Source organism: Lagenorhynchus albirostris, chromosome 20 (assembly GCF_949774975.1).
Source record: "Lagenorhynchus albirostris chromosome 20, mLagAlb1.1, whole genome shotgun sequence".
Classification (NCBI taxonomy): Eukaryota; Metazoa; Chordata; class Mammalia; order Artiodactyla; family Delphinidae; genus Lagenorhynchus; species Lagenorhynchus albirostris.
Window position 1 is genome coordinate 16188460 of NC_083114.1, and position 9321 is coordinate 16197780.

The 9321-nt window shown below is 55.3% G+C and overlaps 2 protein-coding genes across 2 annotated transcripts; both read left to right on the forward strand.

Annotated features, from left to right (window-relative positions):
- Positions 1 to 1264: 1264 nt before the first annotated feature.
- Positions 1265 to 4294, forward strand: VTN (vitronectin). The gene is made up of 8 exons (XM_060133990.1): positions 1265 to 1539; positions 1633 to 1752; positions 1829 to 2176; positions 2254 to 2393; positions 2653 to 2809; positions 2976 to 3128; positions 3541 to 3876; positions 4105 to 4294. Exons 1-8 carry the CDS (start codon positions 1476 to 1478, stop codon positions 4215 to 4217), a joined length of 1431 nt encoding a protein of 476 aa, XP_059989973.1. The 5' UTR covers positions 1265 to 1475; the 3' UTR covers positions 4218 to 4294.
- A 1266-nt stretch (positions 4295 to 5560) lies between these two features.
- On the forward strand, positions 5561 to 6468 carry SEBOX (SEBOX homeobox). The gene is made up of 3 exons (XM_060134721.1): positions 5561 to 5591; positions 5755 to 5915; positions 6088 to 6468. The coding sequence occupies exons 1-3, from the start codon at positions 5561 to 5563 to the stop codon at positions 6466 to 6468; spliced, it is 573 nt and encodes a 190-aa protein (XP_059990704.1).
- Positions 6469 to 9321: the final 2853 nt, after the last annotated feature.

Below are 9321 nucleotides of genomic sequence, written 5' to 3' on the forward strand. Positions count from 1 at the left end.
AGCAGCAACCAGAACAAAGAGCGGTTCCAGTCTCGCCTAGGTTCGCAGGGATGCTCTGCAGGAGCCCCGCCCCTGAGAAGCCGTGGTCGGGGAGCCGACGCCCCGCCTCTCGGTCTCGCGGGGCTCCTCCCTTGCCGCCTGCGTAGCCCCACTCCCAAGTCTTCTCCAGCTACGCCCACACGCTGGCCGGGCCTCTCCCCCTAGTCACGTTCCCTGCCTCCTCTACTGGTGGCAGGGGAAGGAGGTGGGAGGCGGAAGGACTGCTTCGGTTTTACGTCGGAGACACTGGGATGACACTGGAATGTGAGGGCAACACGGTTGAGTGTGCCTCTGCCCTACTAGTGGTTAATGCAATCATAATAGCAACGCTTGAGACGCTTTATGCCTGTTTCTCAAGTAAGTCTTACATCGTGCCTACGAGGTAGCAATTACTGCTCCCGTTTAACAGCTGAACCGACTGAGGTCCATGGAGAAGATTCTCCAAAGTCACACTCCCCTCTGATTATAGAACAGAAAAAAAGCATCGGAATCTCTGAGGATCACTCCCTCCAGGTGGTGGGAGGACTTCCAGAGGTATGTGAACCCCCGAAAGTGGGCACAAAATCAGGCGTTGTGGGCCAGTGAGCGTTTTCTAGGTAGAGGGATCCTATTTCTCACTGGAGCCTAAAAGTGTGGGGAACTGGGCCACTTGTTACCGATGGGGGAGGATGAGGGTGGGGACAGGGAGTGGCCTGTTGAGAAGCAGTAAATTAGTGGAAGACTCAGGAATCACATCCAGTCCAAAGGGTTAATATTCACCCAACTTACCGTGCTGTGAAGACCAGCTTGGGGACATCAATGCACCCTGGAGATGAACCCAGAAATGAAACTTTGTTCTTTTATGATAAAAAAAAGTGTCCCCAGCTCCTACCCCCTCTTTCACCGCCCTAAATACACAAGGGGTGGGTGAACCACCCAGCCAGGGATGTGCCTGATCAAACAGGTCACAGGTCAATAACCACTAATGGAGAATGAAGTTGGAGCTACTCCAGGAGTTGGGCATTTTGTCTGCTTTAGCTCCCAACACCCTGTGAGGCGAGTATGATTAGTCTCATTTCGCCAAAAAAAAAGAACTAAGGCAGGTAAAGCAGTTTGCCCCAAGGTCCCACAGCCCGTGAGCGGCAGAGTGGGACTTCTTTCTGCCCTCCAGATTCACTGTGCTAGTGCACTTCAGAGATGCCCCTGAGCTTGGTGAGGATCCTATTTACAGCTCTCCCAGGCCCGGAGTTCCAGGAACATGACCCTCTGCTGCAACAGCCTCTGGGGTCGGGTCACTGGGGGCTGGGCTGGGGGTTGAGCAAACAGAGCAGTAGAAAAGGCAGCTCCTCTCCTCTGGTTCCCCTCCTCCTTGTCTTGCCACTCCCTCCCTTCCTCAGGCATCAGAGCAGAGACCGCAGAGAACCTACTTCACCAGGCTCGAGGCTGGAGGCCCCGCCATGGCATCCCCAAGGCCCCTTCTGATGCTGGCCCTGCTGGCATGGGTGGTTCTGGCTGACCAAGGTGCCGGAGGGTGTTGGTGGCCATTTGAGTCAATGTAGGGTGGGCAAGGGTGGTCTGGGCTTGGCCGTGCCAACTGATACCCCCTCCCCACAGAGTCGTGCAAGGGCCGCTGCACTGAGGGCTTCAACTCCGACAGGAAGTGTCAGTGTGACGAGCTCTGCTCTTACTACCAGAGCTGCTGCTCCGACTACGTGGTCGAGTGCAAGCCCCAAGGTGCGTTCAGAGTGGCTGGGCGGGCCTGGGGTCCCCTCTGCAGCTGGAGACTCACTACCACCCTCCCTGCCTGCAGTGACTCGTGGGGATGTATTCACTCTGCCAGAAGACGAGTACAGCTTCCATGACTACCGCGAGGAGACCAGATCCAATACCAGCGTCCAGGCACAGCCAGAGAGCCCCACCCAGACCTTTGTCCGGCAGGCCCAGCCTCAAGAGACTACTGAGAAGGCACCTGTTCTGAACCCTGAGGAAGAAGCCCCAGGACCTGGGCGGGGGGACTCAGAGCCTGAAGTGGGGACCGTCATGCCCGAGACTGGTAATCTAGGGATCTCCGAGTCCCCAGCAGAGGAAGAGCAGTGCAGTGGGAAGCCCTTCGACGCCTTCACCGACCTCAAGAATGGTTCCCTCTTTGCCTTCCGAGGTGACCTGAGGGGGAGGTTATTGGGGTGGGGGTCTGCCCCAGGAGCATCCTCCCTCACACAGCCTCCCTCCCTCTAGGGCTCTACTGCTATGAGCTGGATGAAAAGGCAGTGAGGCCTGGGTACCCCAAGCTCATCCGCGATGTCTGGGGCATCGAGGGTCCCATTGATGCTGCCTTCACCCGCATCAACTGTCAGGGGAAGACCTACCTCTTCAAGGTGCCAGACCCAGGGGCTGTGGGTCAGGGCCGAGCGTATCTAGGCAGAGGTTGAGGGCTGCTGTGCCCAGGATCAAAGTAGGCAAGAAGGCTGGATTCTGGCCTGTGGTCCCTGGCTGGGGCTCTGTGAGGACACAGAAGCCCAAGGCTCCAGGTCCTGGGTGACAAGCCTGGAACTAGGGCTGCCGCCTTGGGCGGGGACTCTGCCTCTGTGCACAGCCAACTGCCTCCTCACCCTCTTCTCCTTCCCGACCCCTTAGGGTAGTCAGTACTGGCGCTTTGAGGATGGTGTCCTGGACCCCGATTTCCCCCGCAACATCTCTGAAGGCTTCAGGGGCATTCCGGACAACGTGGACGCAGCCTTGGCCCTCCCCGCTCATAGCTACAGTGGCCGGGAGCGCGTCTACTTCTTCAAGGGTACTCGGGAGGTGGGAGGCAGGGTGCGCACGCGCTGCAGCAGTCTTGGTCTTCTTTAAACTTCGCTGGCGACAGGCCTCAGATTATCCCCACCCCCCTCGCCAGGAGCTCCTAACTTCCGCAGCCTCTGGGCTTTCCAGCCTTGCTCATGGCCACCCTTCCGCAGGGAGACAGTACTGGGAGTACGAGTTCCAGCAGCAGCCCAGCCAAGAGGAGTGCGAAGGCAGCTCCCAGTCGGCCGTGTTCGAACACTTCGCTCTGATGCAGCGGGACAGCTGGGAGGACATCTTCAGACTTCTCTTCTGGGGCAGTTCCTCTGGTACAGAGGGAGGGCAACTCTTGCGTCCCCATCCAGAGGGCTGGGATCCCCCAGGGTAGAGGTAGGGCTGAGCTGGCCTGAGGGGCTGTGACTGTGCATCTATCGGTCAAAAGCTGTTTGCTCAGGCCAGACTTTGCTTCTGTTGACCTTTGTAGGGGAGGCCTGCCTCCACCCGGACCCCACACCTTGGACTTTGCCTAGCACAGCCAAGAGCACAGCCAGCAGAAGGAGGAGCTGTAGCTGAGGCAACCGGGGAGGGAGATGGTGGAGGGAGGCCAGGGGAAAGCATATTGAACAGGTAGTCGGAAGGCTGGGATGCTGGGCTCTGCCATTAACTTGCTGTGTGTCCTTGGACAAGGCATAGCCCGTCCTTGACTTCCAGGGCTCCCCATTAACCCCTTCCTTGCCTCAGGTGGTGCTGGAAAGCCCAGGTTCATCAGCCGGGACTGGCATGGTTTGCCTGGACAAGTGGACGCAGCCATGGCTGGCCACATCTACATCTCAGGCTCAGCTCCCCGCTCCTCTCGGACCAAGATGACCAAGTCTGCGCCTCGCAATCGTAAACGTTACCGCTCGCGCCATGGCCGTGGCCGTGGCCGCAGACGCAGCCAGAACTCCTACCGGCAATCTCGTTCCACCTGGCTGTCCTGGTTCTCCAGTGAGGAGTTGGGCCTGGGAGACTACGAGATGGACTGGCTTTTGCCTGCCAACTGTGAGCCCACCCAGAGCGTCTACTTCTTCTCAGGAGGTGGGAGCCCTCGCCAGCCCTGTAGTTGGTCTAGCTGGGTCATCCCTGCTGTCCCTGGTCCCCATGGGCTGAACACAGCCCTTGAGTGGTGACTCCAAAATGCCAGGCCGGGAGTCCTCTGGTGCATTGTGGATGTTCACTTACCCTTCCAGGAGAGACCCAGGTCTTAGGGCAGGATGGGCAGGGCCAGGCAGGGTCTCATGCACCCTCTCCCAACCTCTCTTCCAGACAAGTACTACCGAGTGAACCTTCGCACGCGGCGAGTGGATGCTGTGATCCCTCCCTACCCACGCTCCATCGCCCAGTACTGGCTGGGCTGCCCAGTCCCTGCCCACGAGTAGGAGTCCGAGTCCAAACAGCTGGGCCTCTGCTGCTCCCTCCTCCAACATCCTCCTCAATAAAGATCCCTTGGCCCTGAGTTTAAGACTACTGTCCTGACTGGGGTGGACAGGCAGGAGGCAGGGATCTGCCTGGGTAAAAGAGGGGACCTTGGGCAGTCAGGGTGACTTGGGGGAGGGGACAGAGAAGATCCTTCTTTGTGTCCACCCTGTGTTGGGCTCAGGCCCTCTCCATGAGCCAGAAAAGCTGTGGGTTGGGAGAGCCTCATGAGAGAAAGCCTTCCTCGCACACGGAGCAGCCCCCAGCAACCCACCAGCAGCTAAGCAGGAGCTTGGACCCCTCTGAGGACGACAGGAGTCACCAAGCTACCCTACCCAGCCCTGGGTTTGTTTTGCCCCTTGTCATTGACTATGGTCTTGGAAGGGGCAGGGGGGCAGGAGGTGGTAGGTTCCAGCTCAGCTTTTCTGCCCATCCTGGACCTGAAGTGCTGTTAGCTCAGACCCTTGGGTCCCTGGGGAAGTGGTCACTGTGCTCCCCCAAACCTATCCCTATGATAATGGGCCTTTGAGGTCTCTGTCTTGGGTCTGGGGTGCAGAGCACTGAGGCAGGAGAGACAGGAAGGGCAGGAACTGAAAGGAAATTCAAATGCACCTATTTCTCTTAGAAAAGTGGCCCAGAAGACTTCCAAACGATGAGTACACTGTAAAAACAAACATCTTTCTCAAAACCCCTCAAATGTACTTGTGGAACCTCCTCCGGTTCCACGTTCCCGGACTGTAGGAAGTCCATCTGGGCTCTTGAAGGGCCAGGGACAAAGGGCTAGGTGCAGGCAAAGCTCTAAAGCAGAACTGAGGGTGATCTGGTGGCGACATCTGCTCCCAGCCCTGCTGAGGGGAGGGTGGCTGCCGCTTATCTGCTGTCCAGCTTCCCCAGCCCCATCCTCAGTTGTGGGATAGGACTCCACCCGCTCTCCCCCAAGGCAGCCAGCACCAGAGCCCCAGGAGGAGCATCTAGAAGGGGATCTCGTTGGCTTCCTGGACGGAGCCCTGGGAGGATTTTCACAAAGTACAGGATTTCAGACACAGACTGCCAGAGTTTGAGCTTTGAGGAGGGGGGCTGGGGCCAGCTTCTTTTGTGAAGCCCCAGAGGAACAGGGTTGCCCCACCCATACCGCTGCAAGCCACTTTTTCCTCCGGGGCTTCTCAGCCCTCCTCGAGCTGGATGCTAAACCTCCCGCCTCCTGGAGGCGGGGCCAGCCTTCTGAGCAGGATAAAACTCCACGCGGAGGGGAGCGGTGTGGGCACAGCCTTGGCATGGCCATCGGGCTCCTAACTGTGCCGGCCCCATGGCCAGTCCAGTGGACGCGTCCCCTGCAGGTGATCTGGTGGGGAAAGGATGGGCAGGGTGAGGATGTGGGGAAGGTATGATGGGGAAGGTTGAAGAGGGGTGGGGAGTAGGAGCTTCAGGGTCTGTTGGCTTTGATGCTGCAGTGGAGGCTCTTGCAAGGAGTCCTGACTTGACCCCCATCCTGGCCTGCAGGCCATGCCAGTGGGTTGGGTCCCCACCGGAGAAAGAGGACTACCTTCAGCAGAGGGCAGCTGCTGGAGTTGGAGCGGGTGTTTGCAGCACGGCCTTACCCCGACATCGGCACCCGTGAGCACCTGGCCCGGGTCACCTGCCTTCCTGAGGCCAAGATACAGGTGAGCTGTGCCCCTCCCCCCGACCTCAGGGTCGGGGTGCTCTCACACAGCAGATTTCTAAGCTTGAGTCACAGTCCCTTCTCTCTGGATAGCCTGCCTCCAGCTTCTGCTTTCCCTGTACCTGGGGGGAGGGGATGCTGGCACCGGAAGAGACTCCTTCTTTCCTTACCAGGTGTGGTTCCAGAACCGCAGAGCCAAGAGAATCAAGAATAGGAAGCCAGGAGGCCTGCGCCCCAGACCCGAGCCTCCCCAGAGATCCCCTTCTCTTCCGGACACCATCCAGCAGTCCTGGGAGCCCCGCACCCTCGGCCAGCCTCCACCCTCCGACAGCACAGCTCAGTGTGCCTCTGTGTGTCGACATGCCTCCTGTCCAGCTCCTGGCTTGGGTTCAGGGCAGGGCTGGGTAGGGGCTAAAGCTACGGCCCCATGGGGACCGGCTGGGGCTTCAGGGGTCCACGTCTCTTCAGAGCGAGCTGCTCCCCAGACCTCACTGGGCAGCCTGTCTGACCTCATCTATGCCTCGGCAATTGTCACCAACCCAGACCACTCCTAATCTAGGTCTAGAACTTGCAAGTCCCTTCCTCTGGCTCCTGTAGCCCATCCTGCCCCTTCAGACTGAACACACCAGAAGCGGATCCCCTGCCCTCTCCTTTTACACGAGGCAGTTCTCTTATGGGAAGAAAGATTAGCTCAGGGATCCCTCTCTCCGCTGTCTTCCAGGCCAGCCTAGACGCGGGTGCTATGGAGTGACAACGGCCTGGCTTCTGCTACCCAGCACCTGCCCCTCCAGGGACACCTGCCCATCATCTTGGCAGGAGGTACCTACAGAGGGATGAGGTGGGAGCCCATGTTTCCCACTTCTCCTGCCAGGCCTGGTCCCCAATTCTTCTCATGCCAGCTGACAACACGTCCTCCCTCTAAAGGAGAATGGGCAGCTGCCCCTCACCCAAGGGCCCTTCGGGCCATTACCTAACTGACTGTCAAGCGAGCTAGGAGAGTGCCGATCCTAATTTACAGATCAGGGCCCCCTCTCCTGTCCTCCTGCCACCTGGATGAATTAATCACAGCCATGGATCTGAAGAGGGAGTGATATTAAAGTAATAAAGTAGAGATAGGAATGCAGGGCTTACGTTTATTTAATTTTCACAAATATCAGATTGGCTGCCCTCTGACCTGGGACTGCGGAGACAACCTGACAGATTTCGGGATGGGGTGGGTGTGGTGCATGTGGTAGCATTGGGTTTTGATATCACTGTCGTCTGTAATACCAACTAATCTCCAAATAAAACCCAAACTCTGTACCTTAATCTGGATTGTTGTGTGCTGCAAATGAATTGGGACGACGGGGGCCGTTTGCTTTTGAAATTTATCTCCATCACCTAATCCCTAAACAGGGCCAGGTTCCCCGCAGATTCTGGGTGGGAGGTATTACCCAGGCTTCTGCTGGGATTGGTTAGAGGGAGAGTTAATCGAAGGGCTTAGGGCTCTGGCTGACAGACCCTGGAGAGATGGGAGCCTCAGCTGCATCCCCTGCTCCCGGTCCCACTTGTTCCAGGACACTCCAGCTGCCTCCACTCCTGGAGCTGCTCTGCCTCAGAAAGAAAATCTTGGGATCTGCAGTTGGTCTGTGCCGGATTCAAATCCTGGCTGCTGTGTAGTCTTGGAACTCTGCAGAAGTCTATGAACCCGAAAAATGGGGATGATAATACTCATCTCCTCTCTGTGTTGGGAACGAGAAGCAATAATGTAGGTGAAGGGCTTCACGTGGTGCGTGACACGTTGCAAAAGCTCTCAACGCACGCTAGTTCCCGCTCACTCCCCCTACGGCGGGCCATGAGAAACTGGGAAGGTCCCAAACTTCTTGCTCCTCTGGGCTCCTGCCAAGGACTCCCCTTTCTCCCTGGGAAGCCCTGGACCCAGACTGCACTGGAGAACGCATGGTATAGTGAAACAGAGGGAGTGGCTGGGGCTGAGAGCAGAGTTCCCTTCTCTGGGATGAGAACTAGAGGACGGGTCACCTGATTCCTATTTCTCATTCTGCTCTTGCAGATGGACGCCCCCTGCACCATGGCCATTTCCTCAGCAGGCACTAAGGCTTTGACCGCTTTAGTCTCAGAAGCCAGCCCATAAAGGAGCTCTATATTAATGCCACAGAAACCTATTGGCTTGTGAGTAGGGGGCTGGGATCAGGTAAGGATGCCATCCCAAGAAAGAGGAGTGTGTGGGGAATTGACTCCAATGGCATCCTGAGAAGATGCCCTGGGTCAGAAGCTATTTAAGAAGCCCTGCTCCACGGGAATTCCCTGGCGGTCCAGTGGTTAGGACTTGGCCCTTTCACTGCTGTGGGCCCAGGTTCGATCCCTGGTTGGGGAACTAAGGTCCTACAAACTGCTTGGCAAAAAAAAAAAAAAAAAGAAGGTCTGCTCTTTATCTAAAATTTGGAAGTCTTTCACCCTGAATCCAGGTACATGGAGGCTGTGAAAACTTGAGGATATGTGGGCCCCCCGGCCCACGGAGTTTAGCACAGGTAAGTACAGCCATGACTCTCCACAAAGCTTCAGTATAAGCTTTTTTTTTTTCTCTCATGTTTCAGGGTTGTATAACAACTTATTTTGCACAATAATATCTTTGTATAATAATTTTTATTTTAAAATGTATTTATTACTATAATCTACTTAATCATCTTACTGCTGATTTTTAAGTTGAATCCAATATAGAATTTTATTTTTTTTGGCCTCGCCGCTCAGCTTGCAAGATATTAGTTCCCCAACCAGGGATTGAACCCAGTCCCACGGAGCACCAAGTCCTAACCATGATGTCTCCATGTTGCCTGTGAAGTGAAGGCTCATGTCTGCCCAGTTCAATGCCTCTCACCCTTCTCACCCTGGAGTTGATAAATTACCAAATTTCATCTTTCCCTTTTTTTTTTTGGGGGGGTGGGGCTGCACCACGCGGCTTGCAAGATCTTAGTTCCCCAACCAAGGATCAAACCCATGCTCCCTGCAATGGAAATGCAGAGTCCTAACCACTGGACTGACAGGGAATTCCCTCCAATATAGAATTTTATTATTAGACATAACTCTGAGATGAACACTGGCATGTATTACAAACATCACTTACAGATATTGATAAATCACTTTTTTGTGTGGGTAGCTTTTATTTTTATTTATTTTTTAGGGGGGTCCTATTGAACTTTATTTATTTGGTTTTGGTGCTTTAAAATTTTTTTTTAATTTTATACTAGAATATAGTTGATTTACAATGTTGTGTTAGTTTCAGGTGTACAGCAAAGTGATTCAGTTATACATATAGATATATCTATTCTTTTTCAGACTATTTTCCATTATAGGTTATTACAAGATATTGAGTATAGTTTTCTGTGGTACACAGTAAGTCCTTGTTGATT